Source organism: Nomascus leucogenys, chromosome 13, assembly GCF_006542625.1.
Source record: "Nomascus leucogenys isolate Asia chromosome 13, Asia_NLE_v1, whole genome shotgun sequence".
NCBI classification, from domain to species: Eukaryota; Metazoa; Chordata; class Mammalia; order Primates; family Hylobatidae; genus Nomascus; species Nomascus leucogenys.
In genome coordinates, this window is record NC_044393.1 from 89,812,114 (window position 1) to 89,828,845 (window position 16,732).

At 36.0% G+C, this 16,732-nt stretch overlaps 1 protein-coding gene across 3 annotated transcripts in view; it reads right to left on the minus strand.

Annotated features, from left to right (window-relative positions):
- The window catches only part of BRAF (B-Raf proto-oncogene, serine/threonine kinase), a 203,398-nt gene that overhangs the window by 81,372 nt on the left and 105,294 nt on the right, over positions 1-16,732 (minus strand). For all 3 annotated transcript variants that reach the window (XM_030825892.1, XM_004090241.3, XM_030825893.1), the window contains exons 4-5: positions 3,566-3,669; positions 2,629-2,731 (exon numbers count right to left, since the gene is read on the minus strand). In XM_030825892.1, the coding sequence (XP_030681752.1) occupies positions 2,629-2,731; positions 3,566-3,669 (207 nt within the window). The remainder of the gene's footprint in view (positions 1-2,628; positions 2,732-3,565; positions 3,670-16,732) is intronic.

Sequence of the window (16,732 nt, forward strand, 5' to 3'; positions counted from 1 at the left end):
ATTGTGTTGTTTTTCCATTTGTCTCTGGATATATAAAAAATTTTAAAATCTTTAAAATTTTTTATGTGGCTGTTATTTACCAAACCAAGTAGGTAGGTGACCAAAACATCTGAAGGAAAGAAAACGTGGATATGCATTTGATCATAAATTTTAAGCAATATATGCCTGTATCTGTAAGTATACCTTTGTCAATAAAGATGAGCACAGGAAGATACATCTTTCTTTTGGGTCATAGCTTACACTTAATCTAGTATCTGAGTATACATAAATATGTGTGGTAAATTAGTGAGAGGCACAGTCGAGGTAATTTGCATGCATTAATTTGTAAGGTGTGGGGCTGTGTGAAGGAAGACACTGAGTGTCTGTAGAAAAAGGAGAAGGGTTGGATATATATGTTTCAAATCTTGTTTTCCCACTTCCCAGTTCCCAAGGACTCTTGGGATATAGAGAAATACTGAAGGGATTGTTTTTATAACTATGAAACCATGAGGCATAAGCAGCCCTCCTTGAATAGCCAAGCAAAACCCAAGACAGCCAAGAACACTTTTCCTTTCTAAGCAGAACATAGGTTTTTGATCTTGCCTCTATATGGCACTCAGAGCAATCATCCTAACAGACAAATCTAATCACATTTCTCCCCATGCTTACAACTATTACATTTCTAATTATTTTACAGAAAAATCCAAATCTTTAATATGGCTTACAAGGATTTTCATGCGCTGGACTCTGCTTATTCTACCCACAATACTGTTAACAACCTACTCTTCAACCTTGTATCATCCATTCTTAACTTCTCTCAAAACTTTCAAAGGTAACATGCTTTCTTGCTGTTCCCTCTGTTTAGGGTACTCTTTACTTGATACTTACTTCCTCATCCATCAGGCCTAAGCTTAGATATTTCTGTCTCTGAGAAACCTTCCTGACTCCTCAAAAGCCAGGTTAGGAATCTCTGTGCATCTACAGAACTTTATACATATATAGTAATTATGAATGTTTATGACAATTTATTAAATCTTCTCTCTACTCTAAGGCAGTGACACTGTCTTATTCATTTGTCATATCCCTAGGTAAGATATGGTATTGGCAAATGGAAAGTTTTCAATAAAAATTTACTGGCAGGTATCCAACTGGGTGGTGACAATTTCCATACTCTGGAATCAATCTGCAGTTTGCTTTCACTATCCTTCTGTGGCAAGGACCTTCCTGAGGCATCATTTTAATACTATTTTCTCACGCTTAGCAACTTAGGTCTTTATTTTATCTCCTCATATCCAATTTCTAGCTAAGAAGAATTATTAAGAAACAGAGTAGTAATCAGTATGAAATGTATGCTCAACTGTATTTGTATTCTTAAGAACTTAAATAAAAATGTTAAGATTTATCCACTTAAAATTCAACATGTTAAAATTATTTGCTGCACAGTAAAATTTGATTGACATTAGGTGTATCTTACACTTCTCCAAAAAAATGCCTTACAGAAACACAAACATGATTTCGTTATTCACTACTAATGGAGGCTTGAAAGCATAAACCCCAAAGGAAATAATCTAATCAATCATCTGCTTTAAGAGCCCAGCTGGATTAATCACCAAGACACATGGGAAAACACTTGACGCCTAAAGGGTAGCAGTAATTATCCACCTAGAAAAAACTCTGGCCAAAATTCCATATATAGAGAAAAGTAAGAAATGTATTCCTGACTCAGAGACAACTTTTGGCTTCTGCCTGCCACTTTAGAGGATAGGTTCTCAAGTTCTATGTAGATCCTCATCTCTAAGGTGGAAAGGTCCCACATTCCGGGCCTTATGCTGGCGACACTTACGCTTATGCTAGGTTCTAGCAAATGCAAAAACCAGACAAAGAAAAAAGCCTCATGGAGAGTTTAATACCCAGCCATTCTATTTCCATTAACCTATCCTTCAGAAACACAACGGTGTGTACAAGTGTGTCAAGATATATGCAGAAAGACCCTGTTTAGCCCTGTATGTAACAAATTTTTTATAATACAAAAACTTAAAATGTCTATCAATAGAGAAATGGTTAAATATACTGAATTCCTATTCTTAATGAATTATTACATAATCATACTAAAATAAAGCCAGGTATACTGACATGATAAGATGTCCATGACATCCTGTTGAATTAAAAAAAAATAAAGCAAAGAATATCACATAGCACGGCTCCACTTTGATTTAAGAAAGGGAAAAGAAAAGAAAGTAATGAAGGAAAGGGAGAAAAAAAGAAAGGAAAAAACTTTGGGCTTACAGGTACAAGCACACGTTTGTGTACACAGAAAAAAGTTTGGAAGACAGAACAATAACCTGTTAATCTAAACAAATGTTGGCCTCTAGGAGGGTATTTTCACTTTTTTTACTTGACATACTTTTGCACTATTCAAAATTGTCTTAACAATGCATACATATTACTTTTTTAAATTAAAAAGAAAGTATAAAGATTAAAATTAAACTCTTGTTTAAATACAAGTTTTTAAAGAAAACAACTGATTTCAACTCAGGTAAAATGTCAGTTCCAAAATTACTCATCCATATTTCACATTCCCTAAATAAAAATTCATTCATTAAAATTTGAACATTTTTGACATTTCAAAAAAAATGTAAAGATACATACAAAGTTGTGTGTTGTAAGTGGAACATTCTCCAACACTTCCACATGCAATTCTTCTCCAGTAAGCCAGGAAATATCAGTGTCCCAGCCAATTGGTTTCTTCTCTCTGAAAAATGTAGACACAAGCTTTTCTTGTTATTACACCTAAAAATATTCACATACCTCATGCTGAAGATATGAAAATTGGTTATCGAGGGGCTAGTAACAGGGAGGTTTGGCTCCCTAATATTCCATCGTTAGAAATTTAAATGGCAATAAATTAATTTTAAGTTTACCCCAAATAAATGTATCACTCTTGGACAAACAGCAGGGTAAAGAGATGTACTCTTTTCTTCAAGTCAGCTCCAGAAAAGACCTACAACAGCAGAAAATGGATTGTTCCTGGGGTCCAAAAAAAAAAAAAAAAAAAAAAAAAAAAAAAAAATCACAGGTACGGACTTATCTATCCATTCAAGGAAAAAGAGTACTCAAGGGACAGGGACAATATGCCCCCAAAATGATTTTTTTTTTTTTTAAAAGAGGATTCAAAATGTGAGGGTCTTGGAACAATGTTAGACACTTTCTGAAAGAAAAGTAGGTCAATATAAAATGTTAATTTTGATATACCTTTTGTGAAACTATGAGTTTGTATTAAAAATGGGAGGGGGGTAAGAGTCCATTATCCAAATAAATCACACTCTGAATGGTTCAAAAATTGTAAGAATCTCAAATTCCAAATAAAATCATTTGATCAAAGTAACAAACACTACAATCATATACAATTATTTAACTCCTCATATGGCCTACAATATTTCTTCAGGCTAACTTAGTATTAATTTAATACTTTTTCCTAAAGTAGACTTTCAATTCCCTAGGTTTGGGTAAAGATCCTAAGAAAACTTCGAAGTTTAATGTGTGATTTTCTTTTTAAACAAAATTTCACGTCACATACAAACCATACCCATCCTGAATTCTGTAAACAGCACAGCACTCTGGGATTAGACCTCTCATCATCAGTGCTTTCTTTAGACTGTCTCGGACTGTAACTCCACACCTTGCAGGTACCTATGGTATCATAAATATATTGATAAGAGGTAAAGGGAGCAAATTACATTTTTTCATATCATTAAAAAAAATTTAGTAATTCATCTTTAAAAAGTCAAATGGGTTACTAGGTCAGATACAACACCATTTCTACAGCTAACTTAATACTAAAGGGAAATTATAACCCAAATATCTGTTATTATTCACCAACTTAAATCAAAGTTAATTTTCTATTTTATTAAAATTATGAAATACTTTAAATACATAAAAAGAAAAAGTAACAGTATCTGCTACAATACACCCACCAACACAGTATATCCATCACTGAGAAATAATAGATGTCAATATTAAAAGCAAAATCAATTTTGATCCAATACTGTTCAAAGCTGAAAACTGTATAACCCTTCACTCACACTGACTGTCCTTAAGAGACATCGTACTGGCCCTAAACATAGCGGGAAGAAAAAAACCTGTCTTAATGTGTATACTTGATATTTGTTGTTTGGTGCTCCTGTTTCCTCTGGGAATATTCCCTTCTCCAGAAATCCACATGGTACTAGAAAAGCTATCAAGGGCCACTACTTTTATGTCACTACAGATGACAGAAGCTGGCTAATCAGTTTCCCATACCCCTGGCAAGAGCAACTGGTCCAGGGCTATATATATGACCCAAACAGTACCTGAGTTCTTCCCTAAATTGACACATGGACACTGACAGAGAAAAGTCCTTGTTTCTACTGTAGTTCTGTAGATTTGTAGAAGATACAAATCTGGAGCCCTCAGTGGCCATATTCTCCACCACACTGAGAAAATCTGTTATAGAATGAAGCTAACATGAAGAAGCAAAGATGACATGGGAAGAGAGAGACAGAGAAGGAAGGAATGGGAAAGAGAAAAAAAAAAGCAATCTTTCTGTATATTTAAAGTTATCCATATCTCTAGCCTTTTCCTTGCCTCACCCCCACAGGCAAATCTGAATAACTTGGAACTGAAGGTGTAGACTATAGTGAGGCAGTGTGAGTACAGAGGATACAGTTTTTATTGGGAGGAGATGTAAAAAGAAGTGGAAATGTTAGTTTGTAACAATAAGTTCCACTCATTTAAATTAAGGTGCTTAGCAAACCAAAAGTTTCCAAAGAAATTGGGAATATTTATGCTAGAGGGGAAAAAATGGGGGTAAAGGTAAATATAAGACAGCTGAATTCAAATAATATATTGAAGGGGGAAGAGTCCAGAAAGCCTAATTAGGATCTATGACCAGAAATAACAGGACACAGAGGGTAGTGCAATATAACCATTACAACTATCCAGGTTGGGTGCAGTGGCTGACACCTGTAATCCCAACACTTTGGGAGGCCAAAGTGGGTGAATCATTTGAGGTCAGGAGTTCGAGACCAGCTTGGCCAACATGGTGAAACCCCAGCTCTACTAAAAAACACAAAAAGTAGCCGGGCATAGCGGTAGGCGCCTATAATCCCAGCTACTCAGGTGGCTGAGGCACGATAATCACTTGAACCCAGGAGGCGGAGGTTGCGGCGAGCCAAAATCGTACCACTGCATTCCAGCCTGGGTGACAGAGCAAGATACTGCCACAAACAAACAAACAAACAAAAACCCTGAACTTTTACCTATCCAGCAAGGTAAAAGTTTGTCATGAGAGACTGGGCTCATCACTGGAAGTATTAAAGAGGAGTGGATTGGTACAGTTGATCCTCATTACTTGTGGAGTCCATACTTGAAATCTCTCTACTTGCTAAAATTTATTTGTAACTCTAAAGTCAATACTCGCAGTGCTTTCATAGACATGCGCAGAGCAGTGAGATATCTGAGTCGCCTAACGCATGCACCTCTCCAACTGAGGTTGAACAGTGAAGCTCTCTCTTGCCTTCTTGTTTCAATTTTCATACTATAAACAAGTATCCTGGGCAAAGCCTATTTGGTGCCACTTTTTTCTCACTTTTATGCTTTTTGTTGATGATTCTACTGTTTAAAATAATCCCTAAGCATAGTGCTCAAGTGCTGTTTAGGGCTGGTAAGCATAAGAAGGCTATAATGTCCCTGGCAGAGTAAGCACATGTGTTAGGCCAGCTTCCTTCAGGCATGAGTTATAGTAATGTCAGCCGTCGGCCTTGAGTTCAATGTTAATGAATCAACAATATGTCTTTAAACAGAAACACACACAAAGCAAGGTTACGTATTGACTGATTGATGAAAATGTGACTAGAGGCTGGTAGGAACCTAACTGTATTTTAAATTTGAGGGATTTGGGGTCTGATCAAGGAAAAAGACATGACCATGAGGTGGCAGTAGCATGCATAGCTTTATTGGGTGACACTGACAGATCTGCAGCCAGAGGATGTCCTGAAAGCATACTGTCCAGAGGCTAAGGCAGAGTGGCGACTACCCAAACAGGACTGGCCAGAAGCTGAGGTGGAGTGGCTATCACCCAGAAGAGGAGGGCTAGGGGACTCTCAGGGGAGAGGGGAATAGGAGAGGAAGCTTATATGTCTAGCTGACAATGTTAGACAACCCAGCAGGGAGTCTATGTATCAAAGAGCTCCAAAGGGCAACAGCAGCTTGGAATCTTTATAGCCTTGGGATTTGATCTTATCTATACCTAATAGATGTTGAGTACAAAACAGTTTTGTGGGGACTGCAAAGTAGGCAGGCTCTCAGGGGCTAAAAATCTGTTTATCAGGATTATATTTAAAACAATTATATGTATAAAAAATTTAGTTTGGTGCAAGCACACTTTTAAGCCAATAGGTCTCAACCTATTGTAATGGAGGAAACCTAGAGGCCAATATACAGAGGGTTTTTTGGGCTCATTTAAATAATAATAATCCTTGTACTTCCCCTAGGAGCAAGGTTCAGTGTTCACTAATTGTTTGTAGTGAATTTATAGAACATAACTACTACGAACAATGAGAACCGGTTGTAACCTTTCAGAAATAATAAACTGAAGTGAAAGCTCACTTTTCCCTGTGCCACTCATCTTCTGCCTATACTAAAGCCAAAATTTCCTGACTGGTGACCGATCTTTAGTTTTAAACCCCATCCAATGTATCCTATCCTATGTTACCATAGAAATCTTTCCAAAAAAGGCATTCTTTTTTATCTTTGTTTTTAATTTTTTACTTTTAAGAAGGTATTCTTAACTTTTGGGCATGCATGTGCATGCACACCTGTGTGTGTGTGTGTGTGTGTGTGTGTGTGTGTGTGTGTGTGTGTGAGGGTGGGAGGGGGAGAGAGAGAAAGACTTCTGAGAATCTAATGAAAGCCTCAAATGTGCTCTCTGAAACAAAATTTCATAGGGTTTGTGGAATCTGAAGCCCATGCTGAGTTCACTGAACTCAGCATTTAACCCATTCTAAAATATAATCTTACATTTCACTAGTCTGCTTAAAATTTTCCCATTATTTGTAAGACAAAATTCCAATTCCATAATGTGTCATAAATGGCCACCAATGACTTGGAGCTATCTATCCTTCAGCCTCTTTGGTAATTTCCTTCAGGCACTCCAGTAATACACTTCAAATATGGCTATGCTCCCTCGTGCTTCTCTACATATGCTGATCCTAAGTTGCATATATATTTCATCAACAGGCAAAAATTGGTTTTCTGCTCTATTACCAAGGCAAGCCATCTATCAGTCCTTCTTAATTCCACTTTTGTAGGCTGAATTTTTATACTATTTGTTCTTTCATGATAGTACCTGTGCAACAGATGAAGAAATCAATGGAACAAAACAGAAAGACCAAAATAGACCCTAACACATAAAGGAAGTGCGAATAAGATAAAGGCAACATCTGAAATGGGGTAAAGATGAACTTTTAAATAATTGATGCTGGGACAACTGGAACTAATCTAGAAAAAAAGGTTCATCCATACTTCATATTGTATACCAGAATAAACTACAAATGGATCAAATATTTAAATGCTGGAAGGAAGAAAGGGAAGGAGAGTGAAACAAACCATAAAAGAACTAGAAGAAAGCATGGCACCTTCAAATCTTCAAATAAAAAAGGCTTTTATAACTCTGATACAAAATCTACAAGTCATAAATGAAAAAAATATTAAATTCACCTACATAAAACTAAAAAAAAACTTTTGTATGGCAAAACAAACACATTAAAAGTGAAGTAAATAGACAGTACAAATGGTGAAAAATATATTTGCAACTCATTTAGCAGATGAGTTAGCTTCCTGATATAAAAAGAGCTCCCGAAAAATTGAGATGAAGACCAACAACCCAAGAGAAAAAGGGAAAAAGATATGAGAGACAGGTCACAGAAACAGAGTAGAAATGGCCTTCATACATATGAAAACGTGCTCAGTCTCACTCAGAGGAAAGCAAATCCAAACTTGTGAAGTTATTTTTCATTTATCAGATTGGCAAAAATCCAAAACTTTGACAACATATTCTATTGGTATGAAGCTATAGGTAAACAGACATCTCATAATTAAGCAAGACCCATGAAGCGAAATTTGTGTCTATCAAAGTCACAAATGCAAATTTCTCTTTGACCTAGTGAAGTGTACTTCTGAGAATCTATCTCACAGATATGCCTGCAATACATAATGATAATGTATGTGCAACATCATTCACTACAGTACTGATTGTATATCAAAAGTCTAGAAAGAACCTGAATGCCCATAAACACATCATTGGTTAAATACACTATAGTATATCTATACAATGGAACTGTAGTCGTATGTAAAAAATTATGTATGGAAACAAAATTTCCAGAATGGTCTAAACATTAAAAACAAAATACAGAATGATATATACAGTATTATGTATCTTATGTATGAAGAGTGGGGAAATAAATGTATTTGTATTTACAGCTGTATTTTAAAAACCATGAAAATCCACACGTGTGTACATGTGTGCACACATATGTGCACGCATACACACACACACACACACCTCTTTAAAAAAGAATTACCTAAAAGGTGCAGAGAAAATTGGATGTATACTTAAGCTGGGGTGAAAACAAGATTTCTTTATGCAAATACCATATGAAAGTACAACCTGTGTAAAGGGAGGGAGATTGTCTCCTATTTTAAGGCTAGGAAAACTAAAAAGAGGTATTTTTGTAATAAACTAGGTTTATGCCTTTCCTCCGAATTCCAAAATTAAATATCGTTGATTAGCTCGTCAGAGAAATAATTTTTCTCTTAAAAAAATAAAAAAGCATCCTATCTTAAAAAGGAGCCAGAGTCAATGGAATCATGTGAATATTTGCCAAGGAAACTTTAGACCAAAACAAAATGTATGAGTCCAAACTTTCACACATCAATTTTTAAAGTGAACTGAAATTATCTTTTGTTAATGAGCTCACGATGATTCATATACTACTCTACTTTTATGTATGTTTAAAATTTTCCATAGTTGGCCGGACATGGTGGCTCATGCCTGTAATCCCAGCATTTTGGGAGGCCAAGGCAGGCAGATCACCTGAGGTCTGGAGTTTGAGACCAGCCTGGCCAACATGTTGAAACCCCATCTCTATTAAAAACACAAAAATTACCCAGGCATGGTGGCAGGCTCCTGCCATCCTGGCTACTAGGGAGGCTGAGGCAGGAGAATCACTTGAACTTAGGAGGTGGAGGTTGTAGTGAGCCAAGACTGTGCCACTGCACTCCAGCCTGGGTGACAGAGTGAGACTCCATCTCAAAAATATAAATATATATAAAATTTATATATATGTTATATATAACATATATAACGTGTGTTATGTATAATGTATATAACGCGTGTTATGTATAATGTATATAACGCGTGTTATGTATAACATATATAACGCGTGTTATGTATAACATATATAACGTGTGTGTTATGTATAACATATATAATGTATATACATCTAATGTATATATAACATATATAATGTATATGATATATAACATATATAACTTATGATATATAACATATATAATTTATATGATATATAATATATAATGTATATATAACATGTATAATGTATATATAATATATAACATATATAATGTATATATAACATATATAATGTATATATATTATATATAACTTATATATATAATATATATAAAAGTTTCCACAGTAAAAAGTTTTTTAAAAAATAGTTGTTCTAAAATTTAGGTGGTCATCAAAATTGTTATATGTTTAATTCTTTGAGCTAGTACATTGATCTGGTAGTTGTTTCACAGTGCAGACGATTATATGCTTTAAGTAAACTTCATGATACAGTAACAACTTAAATAAACTGGCACAGAATATACATGCCAACATACAGATTTTGAATACAAATTTAAGTTATATAGCTTTCTGATTTTATAATTTAACTTAATGCCAAGTTCTTTTTTGGGACTATTACATCAATTACATTTTTTTTTTTTTTTTTTTTTGAGACAGAGTCTCGCTCTGTCGCCCAGGCTGGAGAGCAGTGGCGTGATCTCGGCTCACTGCAAGCCCCACCTCCCAGGCTCACACCATTCTCCTGCCTCAGCCTCCTGAGTAGCTGGGACTACAGGTGTCTGCCACCACGCCTGGCTAATTTTTTTTTCTTGTATTTTTAGCAGAGACGGGGTTTTGCCGTGTTAGCCAGGATGGTCTTGATGTCCTGACCTCATGATCCGCCCACCTTGGCCTCCCAAAGTGCTGGGATTACAGGCATGAGCCACCGTGCCTGGACTTTTTTTTTTTTTTTGAGACAGGGTCTTGCTCTGTCACCCAGGCTTGGGCAGTGGTGCGACCTACAATCACCGCAAACTCCGCTTCGCAGGTTCAAGTGATTCTCACGCCTCAGCTTCCAGAGTAGCTGGGATTACAGGCATGTGCCAGCACACCCGGCTAATTTTTTTGTATTGTTAGTAAAGACGGGGTTTTACTATGTTCATCAGGCTGGTCTCGAACTCCTCACCTCAAGTGATCCGCCTGCCTCGGCCTCCCAAAGTGCTGGGATTACAGGTGTGAGCCACTGCAGCTGGCCTAATTACAATATTGTTTTAAAGAAAAAAAACTGTTATGATCTGCTTATAACATGCTTTCATTAAAGTAGAAAAAGGAGGATGTCTATATCACAAAAACTTCAGAAGGTAAAAGCAATTTTAGAATTAAGCGTGCCTCCTGGTCAGGTTGAATTTAACTGGCCAAGAACCAGAAATCACAGGATTTATAAAGGTGACATCTTTTACTGCTAAATTGCTGTCCCAATCAAATCAAAATAAAAATGAAAGTTAATCAATTACCTTATTAGTATTCTAAGGGGAAAAAACTTACCAAGCAACAGAAAAGCACTTTCACTGTTGGCAAAGAATACAGTTTATTAGGCGCCAAGAATGTCCTGGATTCCATAGCTGTTTTATTGAAATTTAAACACAGTAATTAAGTACCAACCTGAGCTAATACTGCTTCCTATAGTATTCTACCTTATCAAGTTGCTATGAAGATTAAATGAGTGTAAGTCAAAGTGTTTTTACAAACTGTACCAATATGTAAAAGGTATAATTATTATTCCTATCTACACAGAAATTGAATGGATCATCCTCTTTTATCACTTGTAGATCTCAGTTTCTGCTTTGCTGTTGCTAAAAATAAAACGGGAGGGAAGGTCTAGCATTTACTCTAGTGACGTCCCTTTACTTTCGACCTATTCCATTGAAACTATTTATTTGTACTGGTGAAAGTTAAAGTTTCTGGTATTAGTTTTATTCCTAAACTGGCTAAAATAAGAACATACCTTTTCCTTAATCTTTCCATTCCATAAACATTTCTTGCTTGATTATAGCATAACTAGGGCATGATTTTGAAGTATCAGTCAGTATTGCCCTATCTTTTCCCTTTGCCAGTCCTTTACCTCGGATACCATCAGGATTAATGCCAATCAACAGATATTTGTTTACAAACCCCAGGGTATGGTAAACCCAAAGACTCATTCTTTCAAAAATACTTACAGTACATTTACTTAGTATTAGACACGACTCTACTCACTGAGTAAACCAAAATAGATACGCTCTTCTCACAGAACTAAAAACAACTCACAGATGTTAAAATTAATTTAGTAGTTTTAGGTACCGTTTTAGACTTTTCATCAGACAACAGACCCACAGCCAGAATCATAATTAATGAAAAAAACCTGAAAGTCTTTCCTCTAAGACCTGGAACAAGACAAGGATGCCCACTTTCACCACTGTTATTCGACATACTATTGGAAGTCCTAGCTAGAGCAACTGGATAAGAGAAAAAAATAAAGGGTATCCAAATTGGAAAGAATAAGTCAAATTATCCTTGTTTGTGGATAATATGTTCTTATATTTGGAAAAACCTAAAGACTCCACCAAAAAACAATTATAACTGACAAATTCAGTGAAGTTGCAGGATACAAAATTAACATACAAAAGTCAGCAGCATTTCTACATGCCAACAGCAAACAATCCAAAACAAAAATCAAGAAAGTAACTCCATTTACAATAGCTACAAATAAAATACCTAGGAATAAACTTAAAAACAAAGAAGTGAAAGATTTCTACAATGAAAACTATAAAACACTGATGCAAGAAATTGGAGAGAACACATGAAAAAATGGAAAGACTGGCCACGTTAATGGACTGAAAGAATCAATATTGCTAAAATGTCCATACTACCCAAAGTAATCTATAGATTCAATGTAATCCCTATGAAAACACCAAAGACATTCCTCACAGAAATAGAAAAATAATCCTAAAATTTATATGGACCTACCAAAGGCCCAGAATAGCCGAAGCAAAAAGAACAAAACTGGAAGAATCACATTACCTCACTTTAAATGATACTACAAAGCTATAGTAACCAAAACAGCATGGTACTGGCATAAAAACAGACATATAGACCAATGGAACAGAATAGAGAACAATGAAATAATTCCATACATCTACAGTGAACTCATTTTTGACAAAGGTGCCAAGAACATACACTGGGGAAAGGACAGTCCCTTCAAATGATACTCCCTGTCCCAGGAATTCCATTTTCAGGTTTGTGACACCTTGTTATACGTGTACAAGGAGACAAGCACAAGAATGTTCTTATTACAGCACTGTTTGTCATAACAAAAAATCCAAATATAACCTAAATGCTCATCAATGGAGAAAAAGATAAACTGTGGTATATTAAGAAGCTAGAATACTTGATAATAGCATTGAATGAAATAGATCTGTATGTGTTAACATATAAATACATATACCTTGAAATCATAATTTTGAATAAAAAGGACAAGATGCTGACCATTGCATACATATAGTATCATATCATCTTACAAATTAAAAAAAACAAAAACATTGGCTTATGGCTACACATATATATAATAAAATATAAAAATATGATTGAAGGTACCTCATATTTATCATAGTGACTGTCTTTTTGGGGACAAGATGGGATGATGGGTGTTCAGCAGAGGAATGGGACTGGTAGTGGAACCTAAATTTGTACTTCTATGTATAATATGAAGCAAATATAACAAAAAAATTAGTATTTGTTCATTGTAGGTGACTAAACACAGCTGTTTAATATATTGTCCTTTATATTTTTCCATATAAGTATTTTAATTTTATTTTTTTTTTTAGATGGAGTCTTGCTCTGTCGCCCAGCCTGGAGTGCAGTGGCACGGTATCAGCTCAGTGCAACCTCCGCCTCCCAGGTTCAAGCAATTCTCCCGCCTCAGCCTCCCAAGTAGCCAAGATTACAGGTGTGTGCCACAATGCCTGGCTAATTTTTATATTTTTAATAGAAACAGGGTTTCACCATGTTGGCCAGGCTGGTCTTGAACTCCTGACCTCAGGTGATCCACCCACCTTGGCCTCCCAAAGTGCTAGGATTACAGGCATGAGCCAACACGTGAGCACCGGCCAAGTGTTTTAAATTTTCTAAATAAAAAGTTAAAAAAACCTATGAACAATATTTTCTAAATGCTAAACCAAAGTCACCAATTTTGAAATACCTAAAACAGGCAATTTTCTTTACAATACTATATACAACTTATAAGTATGGTTTTCATTTAGTGATGTAAAAGACCACATCCAGGGTCTATCACATTTCTTGATATTACAATCCTTTGATTTAGTCTACCTTATTTTGAAGACAGCTTATCTAGTCTACCTTATACTGAAGACGGCTTACCTATCTTAACGTAGTCTACCTTACACTGAAGATAGCTTACCTAGGAATAAACTTAAAGAAGATACTGAAGATAGCTTACCTATCTTCAGTATTTCCCTTTTGTGTCCCTAGAGCATTCAGTTTTATTCTTGTTATCTCCACTTCTTTCTCCTGTTGTGTCATAGATCCTTGGAGAACTTGTACATTTTCCCATCTCTAGAGGAAATGATCTTGGCTACTTTCTCTTTTCTGTCCAATTTCTATTATTAGAGCATTGTTCAAAAACCTTTGTAATTTTTCTTGTCTCAGGTCATTGGTATTTATCTATGAACTGCATGTAAAACTATTTATAAAAGCAAATCCTTTCTCCACAAAGATATATAAAAGCCAACAATCACACAAAAAGATGCTTCACATTATTAGTTATAAGGGAAATGCAAATAAAACCCAAAATGAGATACCATTTCATACCCATTAGGATGGCAGTAATAAAAAAGACAAATAATAAGTTTGACAGTGATGTGAAAAAAACAGAACCCTCATGCTCAAGGGAAAGTAAAATGGTGTAGCCATTTTGAAAAACATTCTGCCAGTCTCGTAAAAGGTTACTAGAGGCATAAATGAAATCATATGTCCACACAAAACCTTGAACATGAATGTTCACAGCAGCATTGTTCATAACAGCTAAAAAGTAGAAACAATACAAATGTCCATCAGCTGATAAATGTGTAAACAAAATGTGGTACATACAGCCAATGGAATATTATTGAGCCATAAGAAGGCATGAAGGACTGACACAGGGTACAATGTGGATGGACTTTGAAAACATTATGCTAAGTAAAAGAAGTCAGTCACAAACACATATTGTATGATTTCATTTATATGAAATGCCAGAGAATAGGCAAATCTATAAAGAGCAAATGGGTAGTTACATAGGGATGGGAGGAACAGGAAGTGACTGCTAACGGGTACAGTGTTTCTTTTTGGGGTGAAAAAATATTTTTAAATGAATTATCACAGCCACAGAACTTTGTGAATATACAAAAATCATTTTATACTTTAAATGGGTAAATTGCATGGCTTTTGAATTATATCTCAATAAACTATCAAATAAAATTTGTTTAAAGAAATTTTCTTTTGACTTATAAGCCTAAACAGACAGGCTTAGAACACAAGCCATCTTTTGGGGTAATCAGGTGAGTCTAATATTTTTTGATTAATTTTTTGTCATATAATACAAACAACTGTTATACAGACAAACAACACACACAGGACTCAAGTCAAATATACTTTAAATTTTATTAGATTGGTAATACTTTTACAAATCTGTTAACATTCTATGTTGGCCAGGATCTTGTGGGAAAAGGAAGTTTCATACACTTGTTGAGAATCAAAATCTTTTCTGATATTAAGTTATCACAAAGTTTTCAGTGTGTATATTCTATGACCCAATAATTATTTCAAGGTATTTATCTTCCCCAATAAAAATATTCCCACAGTGTTTCAGGATATATGTATTTAAATATATACTGCAACATTACCTAATTATCCATCAAGAAAGAAATAGCTAAATGAGATATAACCACTCTAAACAATAACACACGAATAAGTATATAATCACCCTGAACAATCATAAAAAACAGACACCTTGGCATTATGTGAAATAAGGGCATCAAGTACAAAGTAAAAGGTCAGTCCCTTTTTCTTGTCCCAGGGAATATCCGCATCCCTCCAATAACCCCAATTAACAGATTTTTACAAATTATTCAAATATATCTCAGGGCCAGGTGCAGTGGTTCATGCCTATAATCCCAGCACTATGGGAGGCCACAGAGGGAGGACTGCTTGAGCCCAAGAGTCTGAGACCAGCCTGGGCAACACAGCAAGGCCCTACCTCTACAAAAAAATTTAAAAATTAGGCATGGCACACGCCTGTGGTCTCAGCTACTTGGAGGGTGAGATGGGAGGATCACCTGAGCCTGGGAAGTCAAGGTTGCAGTTAGCTGTGACTATACCACTGCACTCCATTCTGGGCAAGACTCAGTCTCAAAAAATAAAATTAAAAATAAAAATCTCAAGGGACATATATGCTTATTCTTTTTAGTTACTGCACATACTCTAGGATCTAGAGAGTCTTTTTTTCTTTTAAGATAGGGACTCACTCAGTTGCTCAGGCTGGAGTGCAGCAGCACAATCATACCTTACTGAAGCCTCAAAATCCTGGATTCTCCCGCCTCAGTTTCCCAAGTAGCTGGGACTACAAACTCATGCTAGCACACCTGGCTAATTTTTTGTAGAGACAGGGTCTGGTTACATTGCCCAGGCTGGTCTTGAACTCCTGGGCTCAAGCAATCCTTCTGCCTTGGCCTCTCAAAGTATTGGGATTACAGGCACAAGCCACTACACCCAGCCTCTGAATTACATTTTTTTTTTTTTTTTTTTTTTTGAGACAGAGTCTTGCTCTGTCACCCATGCTGCAGTGCAGTGGTGAGATCTCAGCTCATTGCAACCTCTGCTTCCCAGGTTCAAGCAATTCTCCTGCCTCAGCCCCAAGTAACTGGGATTACAGGTGCGCACCACCATGCCTGGCTAATTTTTTTTGTATTTTTAGTAGAGATGAGGTTTCACCATGTTGGCCAGGCTGGTCTCGAACTCCTGACCTCAAGTGATCCTCCCGCCTCAACCTCCCAAAGTGCTGGCAAAAAAACAACAGATGCTGGCAAAGCTGCAGAGGAAAGGGAAAGCTTATACACTGTTGGTGGGAATGTAAATTGGTTAGGCACTGTGGAAAGCAGTTCGGAAATTTCTCAAAGAACTTAAAATAGACCATTCGACCCAGCAATCTCATTGCTCAGTATATATCCAAAAGAAAATGAATCACTGTACAAAAAACCCACATATTTAACACAGCACTATTCACAATAGCAAAGGCATGGAATCAACCTGGTTGCCCATCAATGGTGGTTTGCA